This window comes from Acyrthosiphon pisum, chromosome A1 (assembly GCF_005508785.2).
Source record: "Acyrthosiphon pisum isolate AL4f chromosome A1, pea_aphid_22Mar2018_4r6ur, whole genome shotgun sequence".
NCBI lineage: Eukaryota > Metazoa > Arthropoda > Insecta > Hemiptera > Aphididae > Acyrthosiphon > Acyrthosiphon pisum.
This window is the reverse complement of record NC_042494.1, coordinates 40,452,606-40,469,486: the sequence shown is the minus strand read 5'-3', so window position 1 is coordinate 40,469,486 and position 16,881 is coordinate 40,452,606. Positions and strand designations below refer to the sequence as shown.

The window sequence follows — 16,881 nt, the reverse complement described above, 5'->3', positions numbered from 1 at the left end:
CTATTGAACTAGTGAACGAACATTTGCTATGTCGTATGTCTGTAAGACGGAGACAACAAATCCATGGGTAGCATCCTCTTAAAAACGAAATATTATCAAATATAGTTATCTAGACTAAATTCAAACGTTAAAAATGCCATTATCTTATTACCTATATAAGTATAATATAACCTTATATAAATTATAATTATAGCCATATTATGTACTGTACTGTCACAGTAGATACCCTACCACTGCCTGATTTCTAAAAATATTTCATATTTATCTTGAGTTTTTTTCTAATGTAATCTATACTTGAAATCGATTTTGGTTATCAAAGTGTAAATATGTTTTAAAAATACTTAATAATATTGGAAAGTAATTTATTTCTAACATAAGCCTTTTTTTACATCTGAATATTTACATTCCTGAACATTTTAACTTAAACGTTTTGGTTGTGACTAGATACTATTTTTACCGAATAGGTATCATTAAAGATTGAATGTAGGTACCAGTAGTTAATGATATAATAATATATTGACTATTTCACATAAGTGAATAATATTGTAATGAAGTCTACACTTCATTTTTTTTCTATATAAAACCGACTTCATTGATTAAAGTTGGGAACACACCCCATGCATTTATTTGGAGTAGAGTTCTGATTGTTGAATCAATTGAATAAAACATTGAAATTTCGTTCAGGATACAAAACAAAATGGTTAAAAAAAACAACACAGGCACAAACAATAAAACTAATATTATTTCATACAATTACAAACAAAATAAAATAAGAACACACAAAATATAATAACACAAACAGATAAATTTAAGGCGTTTCGTTTAGTCCGGTTTCCAAAATAGGTAAATATAAAAAGTCAACGATTCCGTAACTTTTCACTATGGTTAATATAGAATTATTACAGACATACGCCGTCGATTCATTTTACTTGATTTTTCTAGATCATCGATAAATAAGAAAATCAATGCCATAAAATGTCGATAAAATGAAACCTTGCAATACAATGTATATTATATTATAATTGGTTAATTGGCTCACATAAACTAACACACACGTTATGGCAAGTATACAAACCGTTTCCGCGGCGATGACAACAACAAAAATAATCGGATTGGTAATTATAATATTATAAAAAAATCAAGGGTTTCAGTTATTTTATCGGTTTTTCGTCAACAAACGCTGCGTGCAGCCCACCGTCAGTGGACATGCACTGGCTCTCCAGCAACAGGAACTCCTGGAGCTCATCTTGGCTATCAGCTGTATGCAACTGGAAGAACATTTCCGGGTCAATTTCACGAGGCTCCAGCGGGTGGCCAGCATACTTGCGGCGGTTATACATGGCCACCGATTCGTCAGCATGCGTCCTCGGATAAGTCTGGCTGCGGCCGGTCGGGTCTTCTGTCTCCGCCGCTGAAGAGGACGACACCTCTTGGCAGGACAGAGACCGAACCCGATCCGAACCACCGTCCGATGAAGTAGGTTCACTGTGCTCTTGTATGGGGCTCAAGTAGAACGCGCTGTTGACATCGTAATCGGCAAAGTACGTACCGTATCGGACAACCGTATCGTCTCCGTCGTTTTCATCGGGCCGGGTTTCAGGACTGTACACACAACAAGCGTCTAAACTATCAGAGGTGCATTTACCTTGTAATTGTTCCCGCAACTCTTCCATCTGGGTCACCCACGACGGCTTTCTGTAGGCTTTCGTCCCTTTAATACCTAAAGAGCACAGTTACGTCATTATTATTTTTTTTTATAAACAATATCAAGTTAAATTAGCATTTGGAGGGCGTCACTTCATGGTGGGTTAAGTATATTGTATGGGTGTGTGTATGTGTGAGAGGGAAAGATAATAATTAACATTAAATTAATCGATAGGAAAAATGGCGAAGAGAACGTCGGTTGAAACTGAAAAACAAAACAAACTATTTATATAAGAGTACACACATGTCCAAAGAACACGCCTTATCTAAAACTAAGTGTTTAAAAATATCCGGAATTACCTGGGATTATTAAAGTCCTAGTTGTGGCCGTCCCGTACTCGTTCGTGGCCTCACACGTAATTTCCCTAACGCTCTCCGTTGGCCTTTTCTTGACCATCAACACAGATACTCCTTCGTCCTGTTCTTCAATTTCAAATTCTTCACTGGGCGTTATTTCCATTCCGTTTTCGTACCAATGGATCTTGGGCTTCGGAGTGCCCTTTACTCTTACGACGAGGCGTATTATGGTTTCTTCTTCTTCCTCCTCCTCCTCCCATATTGTTTCGGTTTGCAATTCCGTTTCGAAATACGGCGCTTTCCCGACAACCGCCTCTTCTGGTACTATACTCTCCTCTACATCATCTTCGTCTAAGGAGAACGCAACATTTGAAAAATATGTTTTGAAAAACACAGTTTTGTAATGCTTACGTATAAATACTAATATTAGTAGTACTATTCAATTATTTTACCTTCAATCAATACTGTAGTGGACGTTTTCGCTTCTCCGCGATTATTAGTGACCACAACTTCATAACGTCCAGTAGTTTTCTTGGTGATCTTCTTAATAATTATCACAGTCGTGGTCTCCGTTATAGTTAAAGTGCGCATGAACGTTTTCTTATCGGTTATATCTTTGCCGTTGTGGAACCAACGTACTTTTAACTCGGGAGTTCCTCTGAAATGCACGTCTAACGTCACGCACGAATCTTTTTTGGCTATTACTGGTTCCAAAGGTTTAGTTATAGATGGCGCCTCCTCTAACGGTATAGGTATTTCTTGAACGACGTCGTCTGTGTGATACAAAATATATATTATTAATACATGTTGTTTAAAAGAAGATGAATCGTTTACACTAATCGATTTAGATATATTATAAGCAGTTACGGTTTTTTTTATAATTTAAAAGAAATCATTGACATTAAAAATGTATTTGTATTATGATTACAAGGCATCATCATTTTTTCGATACTTATTTTCTTAAAATAAACAGCCCGAACATTTCAAAGTAAATAGTGGAATGTGGAAATGTGGAATAATTCAAGGTTTTATGCTTATTCATTTTAGATTTACAACAAAAAAATCAAATTGAGGTTAGATTATGTAAAAAATGAAAATGACCAGTACTTATAAATAATGATAAAAATGTACTTTCTTAGTCAAAATACTATAATTTTTTCAAATAGGTCTTTTAGTTTTACCCAATTATTTTTTAAAGTACCGATAACTTTTTACTTTATACCTTCCCCTCCCATAAACTTAAAGTATCAACTAGATCTAATATTTTATCAGAGACTACCCGTTAATATTTTTCCTTAATGATTTTCATCCGGTCTTTTTGGTGACCGGAAATCATTGAAAAATATAATATAATTTATGATTGGTTATCTTCAACATTCTGATTACAAATATAACATAGCATTATATAACCATTAGGAACTACCACAAGATCTAAAAATGAGTAATTTTAGTAAAATGTTAAGGAGCCTTTTTACATTACTAAATGTTATAACTGATATTAATGCAAGCCCGGTCCAAAACTAAGTGCATTATCTTATCAGTAAGACAAAATCAACAGTAACGTCACTATACAAATCATTCATAAAATAATTGACACTATCAGTGACTATTGTCAAACATAACGGTATCGCATTATTATTACCTATAATCAGATTGGCTCTGCACTGTGCCACTCCGAAATCGTTGACTGCTTTCACGGTGTAATCGTTTACGTCCAATCCTGTGGCATTACAGATCGTGAGTTTGGACTCGCCAGTCTCCGGTGTATAAGATACGACATGACTGTCGTCTGGCACAATTTGTTCGTCACCACGACACCATACGATGGTTGGCATTGGTGTCCCAGTAACCACGCAACGTAGTTCTACAGTTTCGGTTGGCTTGACGGCTTTGGGTTTGATCGGGATGACAAATTCTGGAGCAATTCCAGTGTCATATTTTTCTGTAAATACAATATCATCAAACATTCTTCTGATAGCGACTGAATATATATAAAGCATCAGGAAATTGTAAATGAAAAAAATAAAGTAGTTCATATATAATATATTAAACAAAAAGTAGCATAATACAATAAATATTTTTCCTCTGCAAAGAATCACAAATATATTTTTGGGTACAGTACGGCGGATAAAACATATCTTGTAGAATAATATGCTATAAATCTTGTCAGGAGTTCATTTGATTTAATACAATTTTTTTTTTTTTTACTGTTAATTTACTTTTCTGTGGCAATAAACAAAGCCAAAAAATTGATTATAAAAAAAAAAAGTTGTACCCAGCCATTATTGTTATTATAAAGTAATTAATTTTACATTAGAAATATACACAATGCATTTGAAAACGTCATTGTGTATACATAAAATATAATAATATACTTTAATAGTATCAGGTACCCACAAATAGTATTTTCAAATTCCCAAAAAATACCTAAAATCGTTTTTCTTGGTTTTAATTTGTAATTTCATCCGAATTCGAATTCGAAAAGAATAATAATTTAATAAAAAATAAAAAAAACTCTTTACATTTTTTTTACATTTTTAGTTACAGAATTAACTACATAATTAAAACCTTAATTTAAATTTTAAACCCTTTTGAATCATTTAAATTTTAAATTTCATAAATTTTGTAAACATTTGAACTATAATAAATTAATATCAAAATCTTGTCTATGTATTTTTAATATTTTTAAACTGATATTTTTAATAATATGTGAAGAGCTTTGTATTACATTTTAAAGTGTTTTGACCCAACGAAAAAATTGTATTAACATTTAAAGTAAAACAATTTTAAAAATTGAATATATTCATAAACAGCTCAAAACGAGTCAAAATATTTTGAGAATATTATTAAGTAAATAAAATGATAAAATAAACATTTGATGTAAATTTTAAGTATAAATGGTTATTTGTTTTTAAATTACAACTAAATAAGAAAATCACTCCATGAGAAATCGAGTGAATATCCGATATTGTAAAAATTTGAACTTCAAAAGTTCATAAAAATTTAATTTGATTTTCATGTAGACATTTTTTTTTTTTTGATAAATATAGGCAAACTTATGAGGAATCTTGAAGTTTTTAAATCTTGGATTTAAAATGAATAATATTTATAAATTTCTAATTCAAAATAATTTGCACATTTTCATGATTTCTACTATTTTGTCAAAATTTGAACTTTAAATGCTTATAAAAAAAATTGTGACTACCTAAATTATTATTAATTATTATTGTTATTAATTATTACCTTTATTATTTACTACCTAATTTCAATATTTTTCAACTGTGATTGTAACTATATATTAGGAGTCTTGTATTAAATTTTCAATTTACGAGTTGCTTATGACTTTTACATATTTATTCTTTTAGGGGTGCAAATGCAGATTATTTAAAGTTACTAAACATCCTAACCCTAGTATTAATGAAGTATAATATAGTATTTCAATTTATTTAATTTATTTACTATTTATTATGAATATGATTATTTTTCAAACCCAAAATAGAGATTTCATAATTTTTAATACTGATAAGAGATAATGATAAACATTTAATAGATATACGCACCATATGGAATTTAAAAAAAAAATCAAAAGCATGCCAATTTAAATTATTAGTATTAAAACTTACTTAAATAATTATTTGAAAAACAATGGTAAATACCTAATTATAACAATACTAACCTAAAACCAAATTAGCTCTGCAAATAGCTCTTCCAAATTTGTTTATTGCTTCTACCGAATAACGCGCTTCATCGACTGTTGTTGGTTTTTCAATTGTTAATGTGGATTCTCCAGTTTCTGAAATAAACTGGATTGTGTGCATTTCATCCGAAACAATTTCGTCCTTTCCACGACACCAAACAACAGTTGGCATCGGATTACCAGTCACCAAACACCGTAAAACAGTTGTTTGGTCTGGTTTTGCTAGTACAGGCTTTATAGGCTCAACAAAGCTCGGGGCTACACCAAAAACATCTTCTTCTAAAAACATTGAATTCATAATCCATTGTATTTTTATTAATATTAAAATCACTACTTTACATTTTATAGTATATAATATAATTGTTTAACTTTATTACTTACGTAAAATTACATTTGCCCGGCATTGAGCTCTGCCATATTTATTGGTTGCCTTTACAGTGTATGTGTTCTGATCAACTTCTGTGGCTTTTGAAATAACCAGTTTCGATTCACCCGTATCTGGTATAAACGTTATTGAATGAGTGGTGTCTGGAATTATTTCTACATCGCCTCTAAACCAAACGACAGTAGGTGTAGGTATTCCTCTAACCAAACAATTTAACTCGGTGGCCTGGTTAGCTTTAGCGATTTTTGGTTTTATCGGTTCTACGAATATTGGTGCTTCACCCGATTCATCTTTTTCTAATGGGAGGAAAATGTAGACAATGAATAGAATTTATAACATATTTTAAAATGCACTCACGTATAATTAGATTTGCCCGGCATTGTGCTTGGCCGTATTTATTCACGGCATTCACGGTATAAATAGTTTCATCGATTTCTGTCGGGTTCAAAATCGTTAAGATCGATTCTCCGGTTTCCTGGTGGTATGTGACCAAGTGACATTCATCGGGAATTATTTCATCGTTGCCACGGCACCAAATTACTAACGGTTTCGGTGTTCCTTTTACGAAACATTTAAGTTCAGTTATTTCATTTGCTTTGGCAATTTTCGGTTTTACTGGTTGTACAAATGTCGGTGCCTCTCCAAGTTCATCTTTTTCTAATTAAATTTTAAATGTAAGTAACTGCATAAATATAATATTATATATAACGTTACTTACGAACTATTAAATTTGCTCTACACTCAGCTCTTCCAAATTTATTAATTGCGTTCACTGTATACGTTGACTCATCAATATCATCAGGGTGCACTATAATAAGTTTGGACACTCCTGTTTCAGGAATGTAAATTAGCATATGACTTTCATCTGGTATGATTTCTTCATCATCACGGCACCATACAACTGATGGCGATGGAACACCTTTGACTAAGCATGTGAGTTCAGTTGTTTCATTAGCTTTCACAACTTTCGGTTTCAACCGTTCCACAAACTTGGGCGCTTCTCCATATTCTTCTTTTTCTAAAAAACATTAAAAATGTAATAATTTATTTTAAAATGAGTTTCAGTCAATATTGGATATAATATATTACCAAATGTAATATGTGCCATGCATTCAGATTTCCCGTGAATATTCACCGCTCTAGCTAGATACGTAGATCGGTCTACTTCAATAGGATTTACTAATGTTAATATAGCTTCACCAGTTTTAGAATCAAATGAAGTTCTATATTCGTCATCGTCCGAAATTATTTCTTCATTTTCACGACACCAAATAATTTCAGGTATAGGAATTCCTTTCACAATACATCTCAATTCTATGGACTTTTTCCCCTTGACTTTCCTAGGTTTAATCGGTTCCACAAAAGTTGGAGCTTCGCCAATTTCTTCAGAATCTAAAATATTTTATAAATATATTAGCGAATTAAAATAGAAATAAATCTATACTAATGACCTATTAATTTTAAATCAGTTTCATAAGCATAACAAACCATAATATGGAAAACGATTAAAATAATTAGCGCTCATTATATATATTTAAAAAATAAATCACATTTTATGTACAAATTTAGATAAACATCACACAAAAAATTGTTAAGCCACTCAGAGACATCACTGACACTCTAATTCTACCTAACACCACCAGAAGTGCAGTACAAGTTGAAATTCCAGCTGAGTTTGTAGCTTGGCAAACATAAACGCCCGCCTGTTCCTCTGTAGGTTTAGAAATCCTCAAAGTAGATGTATTCTCGTATACAATTATTTCATAAACATCAGTTGTTTGTAGTTCACGATCGTCTCGGTACCATTTAACTTCAGGTGTAGGGATTCCCCCCACAGAGCACGTAAAAGCAGTAGGCTTTTCGTGTTCCGCTACTAATGGTTGCACTTTTTCAATAAAATAGGGTGCTACAATTTCACTCTCAATTGATTTATTTTCAGGTTTCTCTTCACTTCTTTTTATACTCACTATTTCTAAATCCTGCAAAGGGCTATCAACGCTTATGGATTTCGGTGAAGGTGATTTTTTGGACTTAGAATGTATGTCAATTTTAGGAAAATCACTAGGAAAAGGCTTAGGCTTTCCTAATTCATCATCATCAGTCTCCTTATTGTCTAAAGGTTTTTTTATGGGAATAGGTTTCAATTTAATTTCTTCAGGTATTTCTGGTTCCGGTATCCCTTGTTTATACTTGAGATTAATATCTTTTTCTTCATCCATTGGTACAGGCCTCGGTGTTCCAGGTAATATTTTGTTATCAGGAATAGGTTCTTCTTCTTTCTTTATTTTTTTTCTGATATATTTAGGTTTTTTAACTGGTGATTCTACGTCAGGGAAACTTTCATTACCAAACGGAATTGGCTCAGATACTTCAGGACTTATGCCCACTGTTATAGGTTTGAATGGTTCTAGTGTAAAATCTATGTCTTCGGATGGTTTTGAATCTGGTTCAGGTTTAAAATGTGGTTTTTTAATTGGCTTTGGCATTTCCAGTTTTTCTTCCACTGGTTTTTGGGGAACTTTTTTTAATACAACTTTTTCTTGATCATCATTCTGAATAGGTATTTTTCCTTTTCCAATTATTAACTTTTTCGGGGTTTCTTCGTCTGGAATTTTTTTATCAACTGACTGTTTTGTCAAAGATGGTTTTCTCTCAGGTGCTTCCTTTTTGTCATAATGAAAATCAGTTGGTTCAAACTTCTCTAGAACTACAGGTTCTAGTTCAGGAAGTATTAATTTCTTAGGTTTAGTTTTCTTTATTTTCATAGCCTCAGCGTAATTTCTAGACAGAACTCCGTTGTCTACATAAATAGGTTCTAATAATGAAGTAGTAGGAAAATGTTCATGTGTATTAAATTCAATATTATTTATATGAGACTTCAATAGTACTTTGGGGATTTGTACATGGTCAACATCGACCTTCGACTTAGTAGGAGCTTTCTTGAGTTTGATAGTTGCTAACAATGGTTTATTGTCTAACGCAACAGCTACAACTTTAGTTGGCTTTACATCAATGGTAACCATTTCTTCAAGTACAGGACTTTCTTTAGAAATTGGCAATGGCTCGATTTCACTGTCATTATTGTCATCAATTGGTTTATCAATATCAACAGTTTTCGAAGGCCTTTTCTTTTTTTTCTCTGGTTTAAACTTATAATCTCGAGGTTTCAGTTGTTCTTCTTCTCTAGGATAATCAAATACATCAGGTTTACCTAAATTGAGGTCATCCGGTTCTTTAACGTCAATTGGTTTTTCTAATAAAAATGGTTTTAATTTTATTTCGTCAGGTAATTCTGGTTCTGGTTTCCCCTGTTTATACTTGAGATTAATATCTTTTTCTTCATCCAATGGTACAGGCCTCGGTGTTCCAGGTAATATTTTGTTATCAGGAATAGGCTCTTCTTCTTTCTTTATTTTTTTTCGGATATATTTAGGTTTTTTAACTGGTAATTCTACGTCAGGGAAACTTTCATTACCAAACGGTATTGGCTCAGACACTTCAGGACTTGTGCCCACAGTTATAGGTTTAAATGGTTCTAGTGTAAAATCTATGTCTTCGGATGGTTTTGAATCTGGTTCAGGTTTAAAATGTGGTTTTTTAATTGGCTTTGGCATTTCCAGTTTTTCTTCCACTGGTTTTTGGGGAACTTTTTTTAATATAACTTTTTCTTGATCGTCATCCTGAATAGGTATTTTTCCTTTTCCAATTATTAACTTTTTCGGGGTTTCTTCGTCTGGAATTTTTTTATCAACTGATTGTTTTGTTAAAGAAGGTTTTCTCTCAGGTGTTTCCTTTTTATCATAATGAAAATCGGTTGGTTCAAACTTCTCAAGAACAACAGGTTCTAGATCGGGAAGTGATAATACCTTAGGTTTGGTTTTCTTTATTTTCATAGCCTCGGCGTAATTTCTGGACAGAACTCCGTTGTCTACATAAATAGGTTCTAATAATGAAGTAGAAGGGAAATGCTCATTAGTATTTAAATCGATTCTATAAATATGAGATTTTAGTAGAACTTTAGGAACAGCCAATGGTTCAATTTCGTTAATTTTTTTGGTTGAAGACTTTTTAAGTTGAACTGTACCAAATAACGGTTTATTAACTTCCAATGATTTTGGCTGTTGTGAAATTAACTCAACAACATTCATCAATTCTTTTTTAGGAACATGACTTTCAGTGTTATCAATAATATCAATATCAGTAACGTCATTATCGATATCTTTACGTCCTTTTCTCCATGGAAGTTCCAACTTTTCACCCAGAAGTTTGATTGGAACTTTCTGTTCAGTTAAATTTTTAGGCTTTGCTAAAGTATCTATAGATTCCTCTTCATCTTTAAGAACAACATCAGGAACAGACACAATCTCATCCCTCGGTTTCATAATTCCTTTGAGATCCTTTGAGTCTAGTATTTTCGGAGAAGGTACTTCAACCTCCTCATCGTTCAGGGCACTAACTTCATCGTCAGGAGAAAATTCTTTTTCTTGATTCATATCCTCATTCAATTGAACATGTTTTTTATTCTTCTTGTTTTTTTCTTTAGGAACTGATATGACTTTTTGAGCACAAACAATTGCATTAGGCTTTTTAGCAACATCTTCCTTTAACAAATCATCATGCTTTAAAAACCGGATTTTAATAATAGGTTGATCGTCAACAGCAGGAACATCAGCTTCCTTAAACACAGTATCTACCTCCACAACATTATTAACAACATTAATCCCACTACCTATTTTCTGAATATCTGCCACTTCTTGAATAACTGGAATATCCTCTGCCACAGGCTTTTTTAATGGTTTAAGAGTTACCTCTTCAACTGATTCTTTTGGTAATGGTTGCTTTTGTGTTTTTGTTTTCTTCAGTGTTACCGTTTCTTCGCGCCATGGTACAGATGGTTTTCTTTCCTGTTCAGTTGGGATCTCTTCAACTGGTGTATCCTCGACTTCCTCAATTGTAGGTTTCTGTTCTTCAATGATTTCATCAGATTCTTGAACTTCACCCTTCACGTCGGTTTTAGTTTTCCTGACTCGTCGTTTACCAACTTTCTCGACGACTGTTTCGACTATTTCAGTAGTGTCGGTCTCTGGAGACTCTTCAGTAACCGCAGTTTCTTCTACAACTGGTTTCTTAAACGGTTTAAGAGTTACCTCTTCAACTGATTCTTTTGGTAATGGTTGCTTTTGTGTTTTTGTTTTCTTCAGTGTTACCGTTTCTTCGCGCCATGGTACAGATGGTTTTCTTTCCTGTTCAGTTGGGATCACTTCAACCGGTGTATCCTCGACTTCCTCTATTGTAGGTTTCGTTTCTTCAATGATTTCATCGTTTTCTTGAACTTCGCCCTTTAGGACGGTTTTAGTTTTCCTGACTCGTCGTTTACCAACTTTCTCGACGACTGTTTCGACTATTTCAGTTGTGTCGGTCTCTGGAGACTCTTCAGTTGGGATCTCTTCAACTGGTGTATCCTCGACTTCCTTAGTTGTAGGTTTCTGTTCTTCAATGATTTCATCAGATTCTTGAACTTCACCCTTCACGTCGGTTTTAGTTTTCCTGACTCGTCGTTTACCAACTTTCTCGACGACTGTTTCGACTATTTCAGTAGTGTCGGTCTCTGGTGACTCTTCAGTAACCGCAGTTTCTTCTACAACTGGTTTATTAAACGGTTTAAGAGTTACCTCTTCAACTGATTCTTTTGGTAATGGTTGCTTTTGTGTTTTTGTTTTCTTCAGTGTTACCGTTTCTTCGCGCCATGGTACAGATGGTTTTCTTTCCTGTTCAGTTGGGATCTCTTCAACTGGTGTATCCTCGACTTCCTCAATTGTAGGTTTCTGTTCTTCAATGATTTCATCAGATTCTTGAACTTCACCCTTCACGTCGGTTTTAGTTTTCCTGACTCGTCGTTTACCAACTTTCTCGACGACTGTTTCGACTATTTCAGTAGTGTCGGTCTCTGGAGACTCTTCAGTAACCGCAGTTTCTTCTACAACTGGTTTCTTAAACGGTTTAAGAGTTACCTCTTCAACTGATTCTTTTGGTAATGGTTGCTTTTGTGTTTTTGTTTTCTTCAGTGTTACCGTTTCTTCGCGCCATGGTACAGATGGTTTTCTTTCCTGTTCAGTTGGGATCACTTCAACCGGTGTATCCTCGACTTCCTCTATTGTAGGTTTCGTTTCTTCAATGATTTCATCGTTTTCTTGAACTTCGCCCTTTAGGACGGTTTTAGTTTTCCTGACTCGTCGTTTACCAACTTTCTCGACGACTGTTTCGACTATTTCAGTTGTGTCGGTCTCTGGAGACTCTTCAGTTGGGATCTCTTCAACTGGTGTATCCTCGACTTCCTTAGTTGTAGGTTTCTGTTCTTCAATGATTTCATCAGATTCTTGAACTTCACCCTTCACGTCGGTTTTAGTTTTCCTGACTCGTCGTTTACCAACTTTCTCGACGACTGTTTCGACTATTTCAGTAGTGTCGGTCTCTGGTGACTCTTCAGTAACCGCAGTTTCTTCTACAACTGGTTTATTAAACGGTTTAAGAGTTACCTCTTCAACTGATTCTTTTGGTAATGGTTGCTTTTGTGTTTTTGTTTTCTTCAGTGTTACCGTTTCTTCGCGCCATGGTACAGATGGTTTTCTTTCCTGTTCAGTTGGGATCACTTCAACCGGTGTATCCTCGACTTCCTCTATTGTAGGTTTCGTTTCTTCAATGATTTCATCGTTTTCTTGAACTTCGCCCTTTAGGACAGTTTTAGTTTTCCTGAATCGTCGTTTACCAACTTTCTCGACGACTGTTTCGACTATTTCAGTTGTGTCGGTCTCTGGAGACTCTTCAGTTGGGATCTCTTCAACTGGTGTATCCTCGACTTCCTTAGTTGTAGGTTTCTGTTCTTCAATGATTTCATCAGATTCTTGAACTTCACCCTTCACGTCGGTTTTAGTTTTCCTGACTCGTCGTTTACCAACTTTGTCAACGACTGTTTCCACTATTTCAGTAGCGTCGGTCTCTGGAGACTCTTCAGTAACAGGGGTGTCTTCTACAACTGGTTTCTTAAACGGTTTAAGAGTTACCTCTTCAACTGATTCTTTTGGTAATGGTTGCTTTTGTGTTTTTGTTTTCTTCAGTGTTACCGTTTCTTCGCGCCATGGTACAGATGGTTTTCTTTCCTGTTCAGTTGGGATCACTTCAACCGGTGTATCCTCGACTTCCTCTATTGTAGGTTTCGTTTCTTCAATGATTTCATCGTTTTCTTGAACTTCGCCCTTTAGGACGGTTTTAGTTTTCCTGACTCGTCGTTTACCAACTTTCTCGACGACTGTTTCGACTATTTCAGTTGTGTCGGTCTCTGGAGACTCTTCAGTTGGGATCTCTTCAACTGGTGTATCCTCGACTTCCTTAGTTGTAGGTTTCTGTTCTTCAATGATTTCATCAGATTCTTGAACTTCACCCTTCACGTCGGTTTTAGTTTTCCTGACTCGTCGTTTACCAACTTTCTCGACGACAGTTTCGACTATTTCAGTAGTGTCGGTCTCTGGAGACTCTTCAGTAACCGCAGTTTCTTCTACAACTGGTTTCTTAAACGGTTTAAGAGTTACCTCTTCAACTGATTCTTTTGGTAATGGTTGCTTTTGTGTTTTTGTTTTCTTCAGTGTTACCGTTTCTTCGCGCCATGGTACAGATGGTTTTCTTTCCTGTTCAGTTGGGATCACTTCAACCGGTGTATCCTCGACTTCCTCTATTGTAGGTTTCGTTTCTTCAATGATTTCATCGTTTTCTTGAACTTCGCCCTTTAGGACGGTTTTAGTTTTCCTGACTCGTCGTTTACCAACTTTCTCGACGACTGTTTCGACTATTTCAGTTGTGTCGGTCTCTGGAGACTCTTCAGTTGGGATCTCTTCAACTGGTGTATCCTCGACTTCCTTAGTTGTAGGTTTCTGTTCTTCAATGATTTCATCAGATTCTTGAACTTCACCCTTCATGTCGGTTTTAGTTTTCCTGACTCGTCGTTGACCACCTTTCTCTACGACTGTTTCAACTATTTCAGTTGTGTCGGTCTCAGGAGACTCTTCAGTAACAGGAGTGTCTTCTACAACTGGTTTCTTAAACGGTTTAAGAGTTACCTCTTCAACTGATTCTTTTGGTAATTGTTGTTTTTGTGTTTTTGTTTTCTTCAGTGTAACCGTTTCTTCGCGCCATGGTACAGATGGTTTTCTTTGCTGTTCGATTGAAACCTCTTCAACTGGTGTAACGTCTACCTCCTTAATTGTAGGTTTCCGTTCTTCATATTGTGTCTCCTCGACTTCCTCAATTGTAGGTTTCTGTTCTTCAATGATTTCATCAGATTCTTGAACTTCACCTTTGACGTCGGTTTTAGTTTTCCTGACTCGTCGTTTACCAACTTTCTCGACGACTGTTTCAACTATTTCAGTTGTGTCGGTCTCTGGAGACTCTTCAGTAACCGCGGTTTCTTCTACAACTGGTTTCTTAAACGGTTTAAGAGTTACCTCTTCAACTGATTCTTTTGGTAATGGTTGCTTCTGTGTTTTTGTTTTCTTCAGTGTTACCGTTTCTTCGCGCCATGGTACAGATGGTTTTCTTTCCTGTTCAGTTGAGATCTCTTCAACTGGTGTATCCTCGACTTCCTCAATTGTAGGTTTCTGTTCTTCAATGATTTCATCAGATTCTTGAACTTCGCCCTTTACGACAGTTTTAGTTTTCCTGACTCGTCGTTTACCACCCTTCTCTACGATTGTTTCAACTATTTCAGTTGTGTCGGTCTCAGGAGACTCTTCAGTAACCGCGGTTTCTTCTACAACTGGTTTCTTAAACGGTTTAAGAGTTACCTCTTCAACTGATTCTTTTGGTAATGGTTGCTTCTGTGTTTTTGTTTTCTTCAGTGTTACCGTTTCTTCGCGCCATGGTACAGATGGTTTTCTTTCCTGTTCAGTTGAGATCTCTTCAACTGGTGTATCCTCGACTTCCTCAATTGTAGGTTTCTGTTCTTCAATGATTTCATCAGATTCTTGAACTTCGCCCTTTACGACAGTTTTAGTTTTCCTGACTCGTCGTTTACCACCCTTCTCTACGATTGTTTCAACTATTTCAGTTGTGTCGGTCTCAGGAGACTCTTCAGTAACCGCGGTTTCTTCTACAACTGGTTTCTTAAACGGTTTAAGAGTTACCTCTTCAACTAATTCTTTTGGTAATTGTTGTTTTTGTGTTTTTGTTTTCTTCAGTGTTACCGTTTCTTCGCGCCATGGTACAGTTGGTTTTCTTTCCTGTTCAGTTGGGATCCCTTCAACTGGTGTATCCTCGACTTCTTCAATTGTAGGTTTCGTTTCTTCAATGATTTCATCAGATTCTTGAACTTCACCCTTCACGTCGGTTTTAGTTTTCCTGACTCGTCGTTTACCAACTTTCTCGACGACTGTTTCAACTATTTCAGTTGTGTCGGTCTCGGGAGACTCTTCAGTAACCGCGGTTTCTTCTACAACTGGTTTCTTAAACGGTTTAAGAGTTACCTCTTCAACTGATTCTTTTGGTAATGGTTGCTTTTGTGTTTTTGTTTTCTTCAGTGTTACCGTTTCTTCGCGCCATGGTACAGATGGTTTTCTTTCCTGTTCAGTTGAGATCTCTTCAACTGGTGTATCCTCGACTTCCTCAATTGTAGGTTTCTGTTCTTCAATGATTTCATCAGATTCTTGAACTTCGCCCTTTACGACAGTTTTAGTTTTCCTGACTCGTCGTTTACCACCCTTCTCTACGATTGTTTCAACTATTTCAGTTGTGTCGGTCTCAGGAGACTCTTCAGTAACCGCGGTTTCTTCTACAACTGGTTTCTTAAACGGTTTAAGAGTTACCTCTTCAACTGATTCTTTTGGTAATGGTTGCTTCTGTGTTTTTGTTTTCTTCAGTGTTACCGTTTCTTCGCGCCATGGTACAGATGGTTTTCTTTCCTGTTCAGTTGGGATCACTTCAACCGGTGTATCCTCGACTTCCTCTATTGTAGGTTTCGTTTCTTCAATGATTTCATCGTTTTCTTGAACTTCGCCCTTTAGGACGGTTTTAGTTTTCCTGACTCGTCGTTTACCAACTTTCTCGACGACTGTTTCGACTATTTCAGTTGTGTCGGTCTCTGGAGACTCTTCAGTTGGGATCTCTTCAACTGGTGTATCCTCGACTTCCTTAGTTGTAGGTTTCTGTTCTTCAATGATTTCATCGTTTTCTTGAACTTCGCCCTTTACGTTGGTTTTAGTTTTCCTGACTCGTCGTTTACCAACTTTCTCGACGACTGTTTCAACTATTTCAGTTGTGTCGGTCTCTGGAGTCTCTTCAGTAACCGCGGTTTCTTCTACAACTGGTTTCTTAAACGGTTTAAGAGTTACCTCTTCAACTGATTCTTTTGGTAATGGTTGCTTTTGGGTTTTTGTTTTCTTAAGTGTTACCGTTTCTTCGCGCCATGGTACAGATGGTTTTCTTTGCTGTTCGATTGAAACCTCTTCAACTGGTGTAACGTCTACGTCCTTAATTGTAGGTTTCTGTTCTTCATCTGGTGTCTCCTCGCCTTCCTCAATTGTAGGTTTCTGTTCTTCAATGATTTCATCAGATTCTTGAACTTCACCCTTCACGACAGTTTTAGTTTTCCTGACTCGTCGTTTACCTCCTTTCTCAACGACTGTTTCAACTATTTCAGTTGTGTCAGTCCCTGCAGACTCTTCAGTAACCGAGGTGTCTTCTACAACTGGTTTCTTAAACGGGTTTAAGAGTTACCTCTTCAACTGATTCTTTTGGTAATGGGTTGCTTTTG

At 35.5% G+C, this 16,881-nt stretch overlaps 1 protein-coding gene across 26 annotated transcripts in view; it reads right to left on the bottom strand.

Moving 5' to 3' along the window:
- The window catches only part of LOC100160310 (titin), a 159,967-nt gene that overhangs the window by 83,595 nt on the left and 59,491 nt on the right, over positions 1–16,881 (bottom strand). For 12 of the 26 annotated variants that reach the window (XM_029487044.1, XM_029487057.1, XM_029487050.1 and 9 more), the window contains 11 exons: positions 13,589–16,350; positions 7,714–13,402; positions 7,173–7,475; positions 6,802–7,101; positions 6,441–6,740; positions 6,080–6,379; positions 5,678–5,977; positions 3,644–3,943; positions 2,454–2,774; positions 2,005–2,352; positions 1,646–1,720 (listed from right to left, as the gene is read on the bottom strand). In XM_029487044.1, coding sequence (XP_029342904.1) covers positions 1,646–1,720; positions 2,005–2,352; positions 2,454–2,774; positions 3,644–3,943; positions 5,678–5,977; positions 6,080–6,379; positions 6,441–6,740; positions 6,802–7,101; positions 7,173–7,475; positions 7,714–13,402; positions 13,589–16,350 — 10,998 coding nt within the window. Of the gene's footprint in view, positions 1–1,645; positions 1,721–2,004; positions 2,353–2,453; positions 2,775–3,643; positions 3,944–5,677; positions 5,978–6,079; positions 6,380–6,440; positions 6,741–6,801; positions 7,102–7,172; positions 7,476–7,713; positions 13,561–13,588; positions 16,351–16,881 lie in introns of all 26 variants that reach the window. The other 14 variants (XM_029487048.1, XM_029487049.1, XM_029487039.1 and 11 more) reach the window with 13 other exon arrangements.